The sequence below is a fragment of the Eptatretus burgeri genome, chromosome 16 (assembly GCF_056783735.1).
Source record: "Eptatretus burgeri isolate ZD-2024b chromosome 16, Ebu_testis_v1, whole genome shotgun sequence".
NCBI classification, from domain to species: Eukaryota; Metazoa; Chordata; class Myxini; order Myxiniformes; family Myxinidae; genus Eptatretus; species Eptatretus burgeri.
Genome location: NC_140976.1, coordinates 12,655,549 through 12,674,131, shown reverse-complemented (window position 1 = coordinate 12,674,131; position 18,583 = coordinate 12,655,549). Strand labels below are relative to the sequence as shown.

Genomic DNA, 18,583 nt, shown 5'->3' with positions numbered 1-18,583 from the left:
GGGGGGGGGGGGAGGAAAAGTTTATATTCCGTGAGGATTCAGTTTTGAGACATTGAGAAAATGGGGGAAAATAATGTAGTTCAAGCAAAAGGAAATTCAAGTAGAGTGAAATTGTTGTGAAGTCATGAAAAAAGAAAGACTTTTTTTTTTTTTTTTGAAGCGAGGAGAGGAAATGGGATAACGTTGATGAGGGATAAGTAAAGTATTTGGGAATAAAGAAGTAAAACGAGGACTATGGAGACAAAAGGGACACAGTATTTTCACAGTTACCATCTGAGCTGAGGAAAGGCTAAAGTTGGCCTTGAACAACACGAAAACAAATTTGACAAATCCAGGTAGTCCCGGGCTTCCCAACACCTGGCTTCCGAACATCCGTTCACGTGAACATTATACTTTATAACCATGTTTCGGTCTTTCGAACGTTCGATCCATTCACACGAAAGCGGCTTTTTTGAACAAATTGCACCAAGTGCGAAATGCATGAAATCGGGCCTTGAGAGTTAATTACCCATTCACACCTTCACACCATAATTCACACCTCATTCACACGGGGGTTGCTCCAACACTATTCTGCCATTTCATGCGCCATTCTCTCCACGTGGTTCCTTACCGACACAAGAGACAGCGGTGCTCGCCGTGCTTCACCATTGACCACTCTAGCTAGCTCGTTATCTCTCGTTGGCCATTACACTACTACTACTACTACTACTACTACTACTACTACTACTACTACTACTACTACTACTACTACTACTACTACTACTACTACACATTCCATTCATCCTAATTTATTCATTTTTTAATTTAAAAAAGTATATTTAACAATGTTTATTTGTAAAAATAAATAAAAAAAGGTTTAATTTGTGTTCGGGGACCAATTGATCCATTGTTACATGTATTTAAAGGGGATTTATTGTTCCGGCTTACGAACATTCGGCTTACAAACACGTTTTCAAGAACGCATTGTGTTCGGAAACCGGGGACCGCCTGCGCAGTGCAACAAGGTACGATCTAACATGGAAAGTTGGACAGAAACACAAACAGCAACACAGGGACGGAGATGTAACAAAGAATATGACGAATCCAGTTTGCAAAACTTAGCGTTGATGAGTTTGAAGTGCAGCGGCAAATTCGACCAACGCATGAGCCACAAACCGGAAGTGATTGCAGTAAATCATTTCTAACTTTGAGAAAACCCATATTCCAGGTATGAAACCTGTTTTGGTTAAACTGGGTGTAAAAAAATGTTGTGGGAAGATTAGATGACTTTGTCAAACTGTGCTTGAGGGCATTGGGGAACAATATTGAAGCAGGCCACCCAATAACGCAATGAAACGTGGTCTGTATGCTGCTACATGCCCACACACACGCATGTGCCGACGCGCATGCACTGATGACGATACCCTCTTATATTCTTGAGCGGGTCAGGGTAACAAAATAGATTGCAGGATGGTGAATTTGGTTAGTTTATGAATTGTCAATATGGTTCACAGGTGATTTATCTTGCTTCGTATCTCTCCTACACAACAGATTCTTGAGAACACCGGTGTGGATCACCCGGATCACGCGCATCTCAGGCAGGCACTGGAGAAAGCTGAGGAGCTGTGCTCGCAAGTGAACGAAGGCGTGCGTGAAAAGGAGAATTCTGATCGCCTCGAGTGGATCCAGGCTCACGTCGTGTGTGAGGGCCTCTCAGAGGTGTGTCCTCGAGATTGCCACTTGATTAATTATAGGTGGCTGATATTGATTACCTTGTTTTTGCCAAAATTATACTTTATCATCATGAAGTAGTCGTTACCACAGACTTTGTTCCTGCCATCCCTCCACAAGCAACTGGTGTTCAACTCGGTGACCAACTGCCTGGGTCCTCGAAAATTCCTCCATAGTGGAAAACTGTACAAAGCTAAGAGCAACAAAGAGCTCTTTGGGTTCCTCTTCAATGACTTCCTGCTGCTTACGCAGCTTATTCGTCAGCTCAGCTCAACCACCGGTGACTGTCTCTTCAGCCGCAAGTCAACGTTGCAGTACAAAATGTACAAAACGGTGAGGGCTTACTCGAGGATGAACGTCCAGGAATGCGTTAACGACTTTCTTCCACTTGCATACTCATTGTGGAGAGGAATTTGCTGCATGGCGGTCTCTGCTTGGTCCCTTCGGCCTGTTCTTTTTTTGATGAAGCTGGTTTTGATGTTTAACCTGGTGTTGGCTTAGCGGTTAGGGTGGTGGCTTGGGATCCAAGGGTCCTGAGTTCAAGCCCTGTTGGCTGCTGAATTCACACCAGGGGATTGACTCGGCCTGTTTCTGAGGTCATCTTCTGAGGTCGGCGAAATGAGTACCAGTGTTGCAGCCCCCAATTTTTTTTTTAATCCTGCACACGAAGGGAAGGGGAATCAACAGATTGATTAAATCTGGTATTGGTGTGGTGCAGGCATGATGGGCCGAATGGCCTCCTCATGCGCCTTAATTCCTTGTAAAGCTTCAGTTAGGAAGTTAAAGATTGAAGTAAACTTTTGTCATCATGCATATTTTTAATCTTTCCGAAATTTTCGGCAAGATTGTATCGGTCGGTAAGTTAGTTTGTTTGTTTGTCACTTTGTTTCATAAAAGTGTTTGTCGTCGCCTATTTTTCGCCTTGAAATCATTCTGTAGAGCGCAATTCTCATTGAAATCTCTTGTGGTTACACATATCATAGTATTATTGGAATACCCTTCAGCACACGTAATGGTCAAGGTCAAGGTCAAAGGTCAAGGTCACTTTGTGGTAAATCATGGAGTTCAACGAAACCCTAATTTTGGGAGTAATTTTGATCGAATCTTCTCAAAACTTTGTAGGAATGTAGCATATGGTTTAGCGTTGATTGAGCTGATAAGTTTTTGGTGGAGATCGGCCTTGACCTTCATGATTAGCGCCTGAGGTCGAAATGTTTTGACCCCAAGGTCAATTTTTCAAATCTTAGCTACCATATCGAGTAATATCCTCATATGAAAGCCCTTGATGAGCGCTTTCCAGATCTGTAGTTTGTCAAGGAACCAAAAATGCAAGGAACCACCCTTCACTACACCCTTTCTCAAATTAGCTTCCTTTCCCCGACACCCTCTTAAAACAGCGTGTCCATTATAAATGGATGGCCCCTTATCCCCTTTCGGGTGTAATTTTTTTCCTGGTGTGAAATTTTAAATAATGTATTTTTCTGTCACTTTCCTTCTCAAGCCAATTTTCTTGAATGAAGTTCTCGTGAAGCTACCATCCGACCCATCGGCCGATGATCCACTCTTCCACATCTCCCACATCGATCGAGTGTATACTCTGCGTGCAGAGAATATCCACGAGAGGTGCACATACAAACAAAAAATAAACTCGCTTGTCTGCCCTGACCACCCTTCCTTGTTACTTCGTCGTTGTCGTCTTTTTAATTGTTATTTTAAATAGCCTCTGCTAATTTTTGCTTTACCATACCATGCAATAGGACCGCGTGGGTACAGAAGATCAAAATGGCATCAGAGCTTTATATTGAAACGGAGAAAAAGAAGCGGGAAAAGGCGTATCAAGGTACGTGCACTCACCTGGCCAGTTTTGCCATCTTGCATGACTGTTTATGTGCCGCGCTTAACACTCGATCAACATGCGAAGCGCAACGCGTTCGGAAGTGCCGCATCACGCGAGCAGTTTTCTTTTTCTCCGTGAAAAGTTTGTAAAGCTTCAAAACTTGTTTAGGGGATAGTTATTGGTTTAAATTATTCCAAGATGATAGTTTGTATTTTAACAGCAAGGTCGCAAGTGAATTATCATTATTATTATTATTTTGCTAATGCAACTTAAAATATACACGTGATTGGCATTCTTTGGTATTGACATCGATGAACCCTCATCATGTTCTTGCATGTATGACACATTTGAAACAGTGGTGTGGATAAACATTATTTTAGCAAAGCACCACTCCATTTGTCCTCCACCTGCACTTCGACAGCTCGTACGCAGCGAACGACCGGCATTGGGAGGCTCATGGTGAATGTCGTGGAGGGAATCGAACTCAAGGCGTGCAGATCCAACGGTAGGCTGGACCTTGTCGTCTGTGCAACAAGAGATGTGGTGCTTGTAGGAAGATGGGATTTGGAAGAATTGGTGATGCTGAGTTTCATGCATAATGGAAGGAAATTGCAAGTAACCGACAGAGTAGAAGAAATGAACTATCGTGATTTTTCTCCCCTCTCCCCCAATCACCCAAAGGAAGGAGCAACCCTTATTGTGAGGTGACAATGGGTGCACAATGCCACATCACCAAGACTATTAAGGACAGTACCAGCCCAAAGTGGAACTCAAACTGTCAGTTCTTCGTGAAGGACCTGGACCAAGACGTCCTTTGCATCACCGTTTTTGAACGTGACCAGTTTTCTCCAGATGGTACATTGTGCTTCTGTCTCTCGTTTAAGCAGGCTTCCCATTCCCCCGTATGTCTTGTCTCAGCTTCTTCTGTGATGTTTGTTAATCAAGGCTGAACTTGAGGAGCCTCGTCAGAGCTTGTATGATTGTGCGACATGAAGGAGATTACGAAAGAGATATAAACTAGAATGGCACTCGGTAGAGTGCATACCTCTGCCAGGCTGAACAGTTTTCATTGTGGATCCCAAAGGTAGGCCAGATCTGCTTCTGGACCTGAACCGAAATTTTACCGAATTGTTCTTGTCACTTAACCAACTCATCCCCCAAGTGTTGTCATAATCCATCCGCAACGTTTTGAGATATCGTTGCTATTCAGTTGCCTGCAAAAGTATTCACCCCCTACCAATAATGCCACATTTAGATGAATTACGAATTATGTGGAAAGTTTTTCAAAATGAACTTGTTTATTCATAAGTGAAGAGATCAAACGAAACACTGTTATAGTTGAAGTAGGTTACATGTCAGAGATACCTGCAAAAAAACATGTACAAATCAAAATTTACTGGTTGTACAAGTATTCAGCCCCAAAGATCAGTACTTGGTGGAAACACCTTTTACAGCAATGACTGCTATGAGTCTGTGTGGGTCGATCTCCACCAGCTTTACACAGTGAGATGGAGAAATCTTTGCCCGTTCTTCACGTGAAAATTGCTCGAATTCTGCCAAGTTTAATGGGGATCGTCGATGGACTGCAATCTTCATGTCTCGCCATAAATGTTCAATTGGGTTCAAGTCAGAACTTTGACTGGGCCAATCAAGAACATTTATTTTCTTCTTCTTCAGCCACTCCAGTGTGGCATGAGCTTTGTGCTTCAAATCATCATCCTGCTGAAATGTGAATCTCCTGCCCCAGTTTTCGATTCACGACTGACCCAAGCACGTTTTCATCAAGGATTCTCCTGTACTTCGCACTGTCCATTGTTCCTTCCATTCTGACAAGCTTGCCAGTCCCTGCTGACAGGGCCGGATTAAGGTAAATGTCGATTTGTCCGACTTTCAAATATACAAGTGCCTGTAAAATCCAATTCGGCTTCGAAATTGAGAAACAAACGATACAGAAAACAAATATCGGAGGAATGTATGTATATTCAATTTCCACCCTGCTGAAACACCTTCTTTCGTGCCTCTTGGTTGGCAAACGACGCGATCACTTCGGAGAAATCGATTTGCTTCATCAGCTCGGATTCAACACAGAGCAGAGCGAGCGTGGACATGCGCACCTGCCACACGGTCGACCGAAGACAATTTTTCACGTGCTTTAGTGTGCTGAAGTAGCGAGCGTTCACCCTCGCAGCTCGGAGGAAACATCGAACAATATATTCGGAGGACAACAAAATTATTGGGGAATGTCTGTGTCAAATTTGTTGTAAATAAGGTACTTGAGCATGTCCGATGCATCGATGAACTTGGAGTATTTTGAGCAAAGTTCTATTTCCTGAACTATGTCCATTTCAACGTCAGCAGGGTACGCTGAAACCAGTTTCTCTGCTCTGCGAGAGAGTGTATCATGGTCGAGGCTGTTGGCCGTGGGGATGAATCCAAACAGATCCGTGATTTTCTGATGGCTCTCTCTTCTCCTATGGATTTCTGTCAGAAGGCGATCGAGTATGGAGAAGTAAGTCTCAACTCTGAACTTCTCCCTGCCAGATTTTGGGGTGTCTTCTTCCTCGTCATTTTCATCGAAGGTCTTCTTTCGCCTCTTGACCCGACGATTATCATCAGCGTAAAGGATGGACTCAACCATCTTTTTTGCGCGGTCCTGAAATGCATCAAATCTTTCATCATTGCGAAGCGACTGTGTATTCATAGAGAGCATCATAATGCTGCTTAACCGCTCCGACATCTATTCCAGGTTGTTGGAGACATCTGTTTACTCGATCAATGTTGCCAAGTAGATCAGACCAGACAGCGCACATGATTGCTGTTTCGGTCACGTCCATCTTCTCAGCAAATGCTTTGGCTTCCAGTCTCACCGACGGAGTGTCTTTAGGGGGCTCGGCTATCTTCATTAGCGCCTTCTTTATGTCCTTGTAGCTTGCGGAAAACAAGCGTCTGCGCGAGCTGACCACCTCGTATCAGACTTGGACAAACATTTGAGTTTGATGGCACGTTCATCGAGTGACTTATTTAAAATGGCCCATCTTTGGGGAGATGCTGACATAAAGCTATACACGGCTTAAATAAGTCCAAAGTATTTGACGGCTTCCAAGCAACTCTCTGCGGCAGCGACTCCTTCCAGATTCAAACTGTGCACAGCACATGGTACCCACTGAGCCAATGGATTAATTTTACAGACTCTTGCTTGTACGTCTGAATAGACACCGGACATGTTGTTTGCATTGTCGTATGACTGCCCTCGAAAATCCATGAGATCAATCCCATTGGCTTCCAGTACCTCTTGCAATTTTCCAAACAGATATTCACCATCGTGATGCTCAATGACGACGTACTGTAGAAACCTTTCGACGGCGCGACCATCTTGCATCACATATCGAAATATTACCGTCAACTGATCGATACGCTAAACGTCTGGCGTCAAATCGATGGAAACACCATAATATTTAGCATCTTTTATTTCTCGCACGATGGTAGATTTCACTTTTTAGGCCAGTAGTTGGGTAAACTCGTCGCATATTGTGGATGACAGGTACGATACACTTCCCTTTCCCTTGTTCCCATACACTTCAAGATGCTGGGCGAGAAATGGATCGAATTTTGAGACTAGTTCAAGACAACCAAGATAGTTTCCATTGTTAGCACAATCCAGCTGCTCAGTCGTGCCCCGGAAAGGAAGCCCTCTTTTGGCAAGGAACGATATTACAGCGACAATTCGCTTCAGGACATTGGTCAAGTAAGCTTCCTCGTGGAGGTACCGCTGTTCAAATTATGTGTGAATCCTGTCTGTCACCTTCATTTCGAGCGACTTTTTGATTGTGAGGTTATGGGCAGTCCCACGCTCGTGCGACGCCAGACGTGCAGAGGCATTCTTCCAATCATTGAATCCGATTCGAAAATTACTGTGATGGCTTTCGTGATCATCGCCGTCTGGACATAGGAGTTTGCACACGTAGCAGTAAAGTTTACCATTTGATGGAGAAAACAGCATCCAGTCCCTGTTCACCGTTTCCCCGTTTGTGAGTTTCCGCTGAAAGTGTTCGCGCCGAAAATACCGTGTTTTATCTGGATACACTCGGGCCGTATGCGAAAAATCTGTGTTCCTATCTTGGCAGGGAGGATTCTGGATGAAATTATCCACGAGTTCTGCGGAAGGAGTCCATTCAGCAGGATCAGGATTGAAACTACGAGCCGTAGCACTGGCTGCAGTTGTTCCAATGCTTCTCTTGTTGCTCGATGCGACGGTATTGGTATCTTCAGCTTTCGAAATGTGATGCAGTGCGAGATTACTTGATCCCTCAACATTGGCATCAGAAGACTGCATGTGCACATTCCGTTTGCTCATCTCGACTCTGGTGAGGTGAAAAAAATTCAAGATGGACCCAGACAGTCTTTTTGTTTCCGTTTCACGCCTCTTCTTTTTGTCGCGTTTGCAAGTACCACTTTCGTGGTGCCGAATATATCCGCCGGCCATAGTCAAGAATAAAAAACGACAAATAAGAGCAAAACGAAGAACTGCAAGCGTCAGGATGCTCGATAACTCACAGGAAAGTAAGAGGGTGCCAGGATGTTCATACTCAGCACGAACGTTACTCCACCCATCAGCCAGACGATAGCGGCGACGCCTGTGATTGGCTGATTGTGATGTGATCATATGGTTCCCATGCTCGCTGTCGACGATCACTGTCTGGCAGCGTGCCAGCCGCCTTCGCTCACGTGTGTGCAGCCTTCCTGCACATGTCCAGTCACAGAATTAAGACTGAAAAAAAATTAAAATACCGTCGTCGGAAATTTTCATAGGCCAAATATTTTTCGTAGGCCAAAGCCCGGGCCTCACGGGCCTAGTGGTTAATCCGGCCTTGCCTGCTGATGAAAAGCAGCTCCATAACATGATGCTGCCACCACCATGCTTGACAGTTGACTGGGTGATGGTGTTGATTGGGTGATGTGCAGTGTCACACTTGTGCCAGACAAAACGCTTTGAATTTTGACCAAAAGTCCAATTTTTGTCTTGTATGACCACAAAACGTTTCTCCACATACCTGCAGTATCCTTAAGATCCTTTTGCGCAAACTCCCTTCGAGCTCTGAGAAGCATTTTTTTTTTCTTCTTCAGTAATGGCTTCTTTTGTGCCACCTGTCCACATCGGCCAGCTTTGTGAAGTGAATGGGATATTGTTGATTGAGGAACACCGACTCCCATCTCGGACATAGAGCGTCGCAGATCTTTCAAAGTCATTGTTGGATTTACAGTGACATCCCGAACGAGTTTCTTGCTTGAATGGCTGCTGGTTTTGGATGGGCGATCTGATCTGGGTAGAGTCTGGGTGGGATGATACATCTTCCACTTCTTAATGATGGATTTCACCGTGCTCAAAGGGATCATGAGCGATTTTGAAATCTTCTTGTAACCCTCTCCTGAACGGTGCTTCTCCACCACTTCATGTCTGACTTTTTTGGAAAGCTCCTTGGTCTTCATGTTTGCCTTGTTGATTCACCAAGTGAGTTGTACCTTAAACCTCCTTAGATAATAAGTGGTGGAGATTAATTTTAAGTTAAACCACTGATTACATACAGGTGAAACCTATTACACTTGTTTTGTAACTTTTCAAACAAATAATTTACTCCTGAAGTGATTTAGCGTTCATTAGGGAAAGGGGTTGAATACTTATGCAACTGAGAATGATCTGATTTTCTTTGTTAATCAAATGTATTCACATTTTATCTGCATTTTTTTTTTTTAACTTTATCACTTTGGAATAGTTTGTGAAACTATGTATTGTTGTTTTTTTTGTTTGTTTTTTCATACATGGTATAGGCTTGTAGGAACAAACACATCAGGACACAACATAACCAAGGGAACAGCAGGAAAAAGGGAAAACACCAATAGCAGGGCAGAGGGAGAAAGTAGACGTAAAAACAAGGGATGCAGGTAACGATGAGGGTAAGGGGAGAGTGCAGATGTTGGACAAGATGGATACATAACGACAATTTTTGGAGGGGTAGGGTAAGTTTAACTGGTGTGGTAAAGGTCATGGCTTTGGTTGGGGGATGATTTGAGATGATGGTAAATGGCTATCTTGAAGACTTTGAGGGAGGAATGACATTGAGGAGAATGTGGAACTTGCTTCCACATGTGTAGAAAAGGGAGGAATAAATGACTGAAGGTGAGAGCAGAACCAGAAACTTAAGCAGTTTCACTCGGAGGGTGTTGCTCATGTGCCACGTGCATCCTGCAGATACTTGGGGTGGGGAGGAGTTGTAGGGGGCAGGGCACAGTGAGGGCAGAGGGTGCAAGACCAGAAATGAGGCAGAGGAAGACTGAGAGACCACTGGATCTGTCAGCAAATGGTGAAGTGATTGTCCTATCGACTTGGTTTCATCGTGGGTGATTCCAATGATCTTGAAGGCCTTGGTTTTCATGTTGTCAAGCTGAGCCAGCCGGAGGGGAGAGCAGTACTCCATCATGCTGCGGATGAAAGCCTTATAGGTGTGCTGGCCTATGTGGACAGCCTTATAGGTGTCCCCACTCACATTTCCACAGGGCGCTCAAGGTCTGCCAACAACCCCCTTCTGGTAAAACTACCAAAATCACGAATCACTGCTCACCTTCACTCTTTTATTCCACTTTTTTCCCGCCTTTGGAATAAACTCCCTCACTCTATTCAATCCCATTCTTCCCTCCAGGACTTCAAAACAGCTGTTCACCAGCACCTCTTATCATCCCCCATCCAAATCATCGATCTTTTCTAGCCCCGATAATCCACCCAAGCCCACCTCCTTCAAATTCCCTGCTTTTCCTTCCTGAAAGTCCCTGTAATGTCCATCTTGTATTCCCCATGTTCCCTGCCCCATCCCTCCCCCTTCCACAGATCTCCTAATGTCTCTGTTCCCCACTGTTTTGTCCTTCCCACTCCCTCCCCTCTTGTCTCATGCCCCCCTTGCTGTGCGTTGTGTGTTAGCTCTCACACGAGCCTCGACAAGGTATACAAAAAAAAAATAGGAGCTCAGATGTACCAAGGAATGACTTTGCACGACGGAGGATGCCCAGTTGGCGTCTGGCTTAGGAGGCAAACTTTGAAATGTTGCTTGCCCAAAAGAGATCATGGCTAAGAGTGAGACCCAAGAGTTTGATTGACTGAACCTCTTCGATACAGCTGTTAAGAAAGAAGATGGGAGGGTTTGCAGAACAGTCCTTTTGGAAAGGGAGAGTGGGTGTGTGGGATTTCTCAGTATTGAAAGACCTGGTCCAAGTGTTTGACTAGTTTGTGATTTTTTTTTGTCAAGGTTTGAGGAGAGGGAAGAGGCTCATGCTGTCTGTCTATAAGAAGGATGAGGGATGTCATGGCAAAGAGTGCAGTCATCAGTGGAGAGAGAGAGAGAGAGAGAGAGAGAGAGAGATAGAGATAGAGATAGAGATAGAGATAGAGATAGAGATAGAGATAGAGATAGAGATAGAGATAGAGATAGAGATAGAGATAGAGATAGAGATAGAGATAGAGATAGAGATAGAGATAGAGATAGATATATTTCCAGCGAGTCAGTGAGATCATTGATGAATATTAGGAATAAGATGGGGCCGAAAACACTACCTTGGGGTACTCCAGCCTTGATAGGGAGAGGAGAAGAAAGGGTTCCGTTGAGAGGCCCACGTTGTCTCCACAAGTGGAGGAAGTCAGTAATCCACGCGTAGACCTGGCCTTGGATTCCATAAGACAGACAAGGAGAGCAAGACAGGATGTAATGCCAAAATGTATTGAAAGCTCGTGATATGTCCGGAGAGATAGCCCTGATGTCATGTCTGATATTGAGGGCCTCCACCATTGTTGGGAGTCGAAGCAGCATGTCCAAGATAGAATAACCAGGTTTGAATCTGAGATGAGGTTGTTGTCGAAAAGGAATGATTTTATGTCAACTGTGATGATGGAATCCATGACCTTGCTGATGATTGGAAGTAAGCATGTTGGTCTTGAGTTAAGGGAATCAGCTTTTGCACCTTTTTATGTAATGCTGTGATGTTGGCTGATTTCCATGCAAATGGAGGATGACGTAAGGTAAATGATAGGGTGAAAATGGCAGAGGGAGGAAGTGCAAGTTTGATTTGAAAGCTTCATGACATGAACTCAGATGTGAAAACTTTGAAGGGGATTGAATACTTTTGCAGGCCACTGTATATAGTTTTTGGCCCCATCTCTCAATCGTGAAGAATCACTTGAAATTTCAAGAAACCGGATTTGGATCTTCACCAAAATTGAATCAATTTGTCCGTGTCACACCCCCAACTTGTCCACCAAGTTTCGTCCGGATCTGTCCATAACTTTTTGAGACGTCCTGCTCACAAACAAACAGTGGTGAAAACATAACCTTTGTCCACCTTCGGTGGCGGAGGCAATTAATTAGTTGTACCTCATTTAGTGACCCCTAAATCACTCGTGCTCTTGTTTATGACTGTTGTGTTGGTAGAGTACAACAATAATTTCATGATTATGGAACAGTGAGTCATGAACTGTTTCTCACTGCACTTAGATGTTTGCGTATGGGGTGGAAAGTTTCCCATTAATTGGGAGTGACGGGCCAGGACCATCTTGGGCCCTGAAGGAAAGTTGTCGAGTTTTGACGAAGTTAGTTTAGTCAGGTTAGTGTGTGTGTGGAAATCCTCTCAATAGGGTTAATTGATACTGTGCACCACAGGTGTATCTTCCTGTTGCCAATCCAGATTGATTATTTATTTATTTATTTATTTATATTTGGTGTCGCATCGTTTGTTTGGACAAATTGTTCTATGGCATCACATGACTGACACAAGGCATCGTCCCTTGCAGATTTCCTTGGTCGCACGGAGATCCGTGTGGCCGACATCAAGAGGGATCAAGAAGCCAAGGGTCCAGTGACTCGGCGTCTCCTGTTGCATGAGGTTTCCACTGGGGAGGTGGTCGTCAGGTTGGACCTGCAACTCTTTCAGGATGGGCGCGAGTGACGCAAGCGGTCGAGAGGGTGGGAAATGGCCAAATTTTGGCTGAAGAAATGGCAGTTTTTGGTTTTTTTTGTCACATGACTTACCGAATGGATCCTCACTGTTTGCCGAAAGAATGTGTTCTTATGGTGCTAGATGGACCCACTTATCGGGTCAAAGGTCTTGCAGCGACACAGCTTCTGTCTCCTGAAGAATGAAGATGATTCCACAGAGGTTGAAGAATTTTAGGGGGTGGTCATAAAATTGGGAGGGGTTGGAGATGGAGATGGAGTGGGGTGGAAGGTTGCGGAAGATGTTTCCCAATGGGCCTCGTGGTCGTACACTCCTCTCGTTTTGCACTGTGCTCAAATACACTGTCGACCCCATGTGTCTTGCTACTGTCGATGTAACGAGCACTGGAAACGACGCTGGCTGGCAATGCCAACCTGCACCGTCACGTACTCCGGCGTTTGGCTGCACGTTTCTTGTAGGAAATAGCTCGTCTACTGTGCTGGTTCGACTTTATATGGGAAGGGTGGAGGAGTGTGATGGGGGTACTCGAGGGACTCGAGGGATATTTGTTGATGATGAGAATTTTTTTTTCCTTCATGGGAGGAATGACGTTTACAGGATGTAAAGAATATAAATATTCAGTGTACTTTGTAAATGTAACTTCACGCTCCACCACGGATGTGTCCTGTGATCGACTTGGGTTTGATGGTTTTAATTATTTTTACCGACGTTGCCACAATGATCTAAGATGTTGGGATTTTGAGCAAGTGTTGCTTTAATTGTTTGTTTTTGTGTGTGTGTGTGTGTGTTTGTGTGTGTGTGTTTTTGGTACTTTTAAGTTTGTCATTGTTTTTGGGTATTGACAAGTTGCTTAAAGGTTGAGTTGGACCCGAAATGCATGCGGTCTTAACATATCATGGGAATGACCATGGCGGGATGTTTGTGTTGTCGGGGTGGGGGTGGCTGGTTCATGGTGGTGCCAGCACATACGGCACAACCCATTCCGCGTTCCCTCCCAACATCTTGGCCAAGTTGGGGGTTTCGTGTTGTGTGTTCCCGTTTTAACGACCGCGTGATTCCATTGCGTAATGGTTGCTGGACCAGCCCTTCGGGGGAAAGCCAACGCCGGGACATGGGGGGGCTTGTGCCATTGCCTCTCATTTCCAACGATACGCTCGCTGGAGGTTCAGGGTGGGGGTGTGATGGTGGTTGGGGTCAGTGAGGCGTGTTTTCGCCTCGTCCTGCCAATAAAACTTACCCCTGTGACACCAGCGCCGCGTGTTTTCTTTCTTTTAGTACAGCTGCTCTCCGTTTGATCGGATACAAAAGTACAAATTCCGATCGTATCTCGACATCTGTATCCAAGTTAAAAGTCTTCATCCTTTTAGAGTGTTGTCATATTATTGGGTGTCTTGCAAACACCAAAACCAATTCGTTGATTGCAAGCAAACGCCCGTTCTTATAAATAGGAAAATGGTTCTCGTGCTTTAAATTTATTTTTAATTTGTCACACGATACGTAATGTGTACGGGCGAGAAGGTGAGAAGTTTAAAATTCAATCGACTCGTGTCGTCGCTGTTCGTCGCCAAGCCACACTGATTCGCACAACCAAACTATTGCGAAGTTTCTGAATGTGAAACTTTAACTCGAGTGCGGGCGTGGCCTCGTACGAGGTTGATTGGCTGCTCCTGGCGCATGCGCACAGCAGTACTTGCATCCTCCAGGTTAGGCCGCAAGTTTGACAGGATAGTAGGCCGCAGTGCTTTTTGGTGAGGTCCGAAGACGTTAAAGGGTGCCACAGTACCGTCGACACGACCCTCAAGCACACCTGGTTCGACAACAGCCCTGACATGGCGCTGTACGCCTGTACGAAGTGCAACCAGAGGTTTCCTTTCGAGGAACTTTCTCAGAGCCAACAGCTGTGCAAGGTGCGGCTCGTCGTAGGCCGGATCCTGTAGCACACACCGAGTTCGAAGGCTTTACACACTAATAATGACCTTGTACAGACGAGTCAAAACCTTCCACCGTCACCCTTTACCTGCACCCCCTCTTCCCATGCGTCATGCTTTGGTCCGTTCGCACACCACTAATAATATACCCACTCTCTCTCCCTAATCTGAACTCGTGAGCTTCCCGCACATTATCAACGTTTATGACCAACATCACAATGCTTGCTTATCCTGTCATTGGCACGTTTCCATGACAACGGAACCAGTTAAATCCAGTCCGACGTGTCACTTGATTCTCGCAGTGCTGTGTAAACTGTACCTCTTTCTTTCCTCTTGTTACCAAGTAATTCTCCCCCCCACCCGCCCCTCCCTCTACCCCTCCTTCCCCTTCTCTAACAACCTCTTCCTTTCCTTTTTATCCTCTACCCACTTTTCATTCTCCACTCGATCCTCCCCTTCCCACCCCCACCATGTACTCCCTTCCCCGACAACCCCACACTTCTCCCCCACCCCCAACACCTCCACTAGGATTGCCGAATCGCCCACCCTGTGGTCAAATGCACGTACTGCCGTACGGAGTTCCAGCAGGAGAGGCATGTTGAATCTCAAACACACACATATATATATATATATACATATGTGCACATACATACATATATACATACACATACGTGCATACATACTTGCGTGCACATACATATATATATATATATATATATATATATATATATATATATATATATATATATATATATATATATATATATATATATATATATATATATATATATATATATATACATACATATACGCACATAGATACATACACATATACCTACATACAGACACGCGCACATACATGCATACACACATACGCATGCACATACATTGAGATATACACCTACACACATATGCACTCACATACATAGAGATATACACCTACACAGTACACACATGTATACACACACTCCATTACACCAACAACTCATTTGAACCTGGATCCGGTTCTCGTGTGTTGGAGATGATCTCACACACTATGATAGACTCGTTTAATGGATTTCTTTAAGGAAAACCAAGTTGTGTGTGTGCAGTCAACACACGATGATTAAATGATTTGTTGAAATGACATGATCGGTGTAAAAATGAAAACCACATGAGCATCACTGTAAGGGTTTGAAATCTCCCTGACACCACATTCATGATTAAAAACGTTTTATTTTGTTTCTTGGTCCGTTGATCAGTTGTGATTGTTTGATTCTGATCTATACAAGTAATCACCTTCATGATCAATGTAATATGGCGATAAACACAGTTGAATGAATTTATAGATCACTGCCCACGTTTCGGTCAAAAATGTTTGTTTAATGTCACATTTTGTCTGCAGCAAAACCAACACGATATGCAAGAAGTGTGCACAGAACGTGAAACTCTACGGCACGGTGAGTGGCCGGTGAAACCTGCAGAGTTCACCTTCTCGAGACAAATTGGGAACTCGTTGGTCGTCGGGATATTATTATCGGTCATGACATTGGCGGCAGGTCGTGCTCTGCTTGTGGCAGCGTTTTCTGCCTTCGTTTGAACGGCCGACACCCGACCCGCATGATCCCCCTCCACCCAAATTGTGCGGTGGGCATGAGGTGACTTGTACATTTGTGTGTTTTTCGCAGCCAAAGCCCTGTCAATACTGCAACATCATCGCCGCGTTCATTGGCACCAAATGCCAGCGCTGCACCAACTCCGAGAAGAAGCACGGCCCTCCGCTGCCGTGCGAGCAGTGCAAGCAGCGTTGCGCCTTTGACAGGAAGGATGACAGCAAGAAAAAGGTGTGCACGCGTGATGTTTGTAAACCGAGTTTGTGCCACGGGCTTTTTGGGATTCTTTAACTCTTTGCTGAGTACAGGGCTATACTCCCAGATCTGAATGATTTGATTTGACGTGCCATGCTCTGTTACATATCATCGGTGCTGCCGAAACATTTTCTAGGCAAGGATAACACTGGGTGGTTTGCCGTCGCCTTTCCAGCAGTTGTTGAGGAATTTGTTCACGGTGCCAGCGATGGCTCGTCTACTCTTCACGAACACCATGGCCTATTTAACGTCCACCAACCAATGCCGGTGGACGGGACGCCCAGTCTTAACGTCCATCCGAGGGACGGCACACGCATTGATGAATCGCCCTGTCTGTGAAACACCAGGATGACAGTTTATAGCTGGGTCGAGATTCGAACCTACGCTTGAGCTGCAAGGCAAGTGTGCGCACACTACCTGTAGGCCATCCTGTCAGCCCGCAGAGTTCAAGGAGCTCGTGATTTAGTTTTGGGTGCTGAATTGGTAGAATCCACACTCCCCTTAGATCTTCTTTCCCTCCTCTTGCTTCACTCGCATCTCTAAACCACCTACCTGTCCCTTTTCTGTCCCACCCCACCACCCTCCTGAAATATTCTCCCTTCCCTTTTCTTCTCACTCTTTCCTTTATTTTTCTTCCACCTCACACCAAGATGGTGTTGGACCCATCAATCTTCTGCTCTATCCACATCGCATGAACTCCATATTTATTCCCCTTTTTAATGAAAGCATCCATCATTTTGGCATGTCTCATTTTGTATTTGTGTCGAGTACAAGTCCGAACTAGTATTTGGCAATATATATATATATATATATATATATATATATATATATATATATATATATATATATATATATTGTTAAGGATTCAGCGGTGTCGGGATTCGCACCTGACTCTTGACAGCCAAATGTTGAAGATTCGGCGTCACCTAACAGCACCGCCGTCTCCGGGGTTATAACGCCGGCTGGCTCGGCACAGGTCTCGGGTTACGCGCCTCAGATCACGATACCAAGGTACACCTGTGCCTTGCCAGTTAGGGGAATAGACCCCGGCTACAGACTGGATTTGTCAGAGACCGAGTGGAGTCTGCCAGTCCGTAGCCCGTTTGGGTTTTATATCCAAATCGAGCGGATCGTTCCTCAGCACGGCACGAATAAATTCAAGGCGGCAAATCTCCTATAGCTCAGCCAGATTTATTGGGGACACATCGGGGAACACAACACAAGCAAAGCATTCACGACAATGTTATAATTAATCTACAACCCGTTCTTAACTTGGGAGCTACAGGTTTCGAAGGGAACCCTAGCAAGATAAACCTGAGACAACATGCAGACAAGACACGGAGACAAGACACAGAGTACTTGGTGATGCCTCATGGACGAGAGGAAAAGTGTCAAAGGCACGAATGTGGCTCGTGACAAGTCGTTGTCAACGGATTTGAGCATGCAGCGTGGCAAAATGGCGGCGTCGTCCTCCTTTTGTCGCACCGCCCACGCACGCAGCCTCAGCGCGTTAAACCCCCGGAAGGTCGACGGCACAAGAGCGGAAGGTCCACGGTGTGCTCCAGCTGGTTTTTACAAGGTCCAGCATACAAATCCAGGCCTGGCCTGCTCACCAGATCAGGCCAAATTTGGGTGTTGGGCTCCGCAGGCGGATCGTCGGGATTACAAGACGTCGTCAAGCCGTGAGGTGAGTAAGGACAGAGGCTCCGTGGTTAGACGCAGGTTGAACCTGTCTGACCTCCTCATAAAGTCGATCACCGACTCGCACAGCAGCCAGTTCCTCTCGAAGCAGATTTCAGCCTCCCACTAGTCGTTTCTATACAACAGAATCCTCTCTCGACACTCAGGCTCAGTTACTCCCTCGGCAGATCGCCGACTCAACCCTCAAGTTCAGGCCGTTCCTCTCCTACAGATCGCCGACCACACGCACCGCGAGTTACTCCCTCAGCAGATCACCGACCGACGCGAGCAGTTTCTCCTCCAGCCAATGGCAGACAGACCTCTTGCAGTCCCTTCCTTGCCTTTCTTTCGGCTCGCTCTTCACGAAAGCTGATCGCAAACAGACACAGCCGTCCCTTGTACAGCCGATCGCCCCACCTCTGCGCTCTCAGTTCCACCTTCCCTTCCTTGCGTGTCTTTCGGCTCACTCTTCACGAAAGCCGATTGCAAACAGACACAGCCGTCCCTTGTACAGCCTATCGCCCCACCTCTGTGCTCTCAGTTCCACCTTCCCTTCCCGGCGCTCGCTTCTCAAGGCCACTCCCTCT

The 18,583-nt window shown here is 45.4% G+C and overlaps 2 protein-coding genes across 8 annotated transcripts in view; both read left to right on the top strand.

Moving 5' to 3' along the window:
• LOC147010534 (intersectin-1-like) overlaps positions 1-13,786 on the top strand; it is a 94,398-nt gene extending 80,612 nt beyond the window's left edge. For all 7 annotated transcript variants that reach the window (XM_085859497.1, XM_085859498.1, XM_085859495.1 and 4 more), the window contains 7 exons: positions 1,531-1,698; positions 1,831-2,043; positions 3,212-3,333; positions 3,468-3,550; positions 3,969-4,052; positions 4,229-4,402; positions 12,378-13,786. In XM_085859497.1, coding sequence (XP_085715623.1) covers positions 1,531-1,698; positions 1,831-2,043; positions 3,212-3,333; positions 3,468-3,550; positions 3,969-4,052; positions 4,229-4,402; positions 12,378-12,532 — 999 coding nt within the window. In that variant the 3' untranslated portion in view covers positions 12,533-13,786. The remainder of the gene's footprint in view (positions 1-1,530; positions 1,699-1,830; positions 2,044-3,211; positions 3,334-3,467; positions 3,551-3,968; positions 4,053-4,228; positions 4,403-12,377) is intronic.
• Positions 13,787-13,932: 146 nt separating this feature from the next.
• LOC147010533 (protein FAM76B-like) overlaps positions 13,933-18,583 on the top strand; it is a 14,888-nt gene continuing 10,237 nt past the window's right edge. The window contains exons 1-4 of the mRNA XM_085859518.1: positions 13,933-14,448; positions 14,998-15,062; positions 15,854-15,908; positions 16,137-16,292. Coding sequence (XP_085715644.1) covers positions 14,371-14,448; positions 14,998-15,062; positions 15,854-15,908; positions 16,137-16,292 — 354 coding nt within the window. The 5' untranslated portion in view covers positions 13,933-14,370. The remainder of the gene's footprint in view (positions 14,449-14,997; positions 15,063-15,853; positions 15,909-16,136; positions 16,293-18,583) is intronic.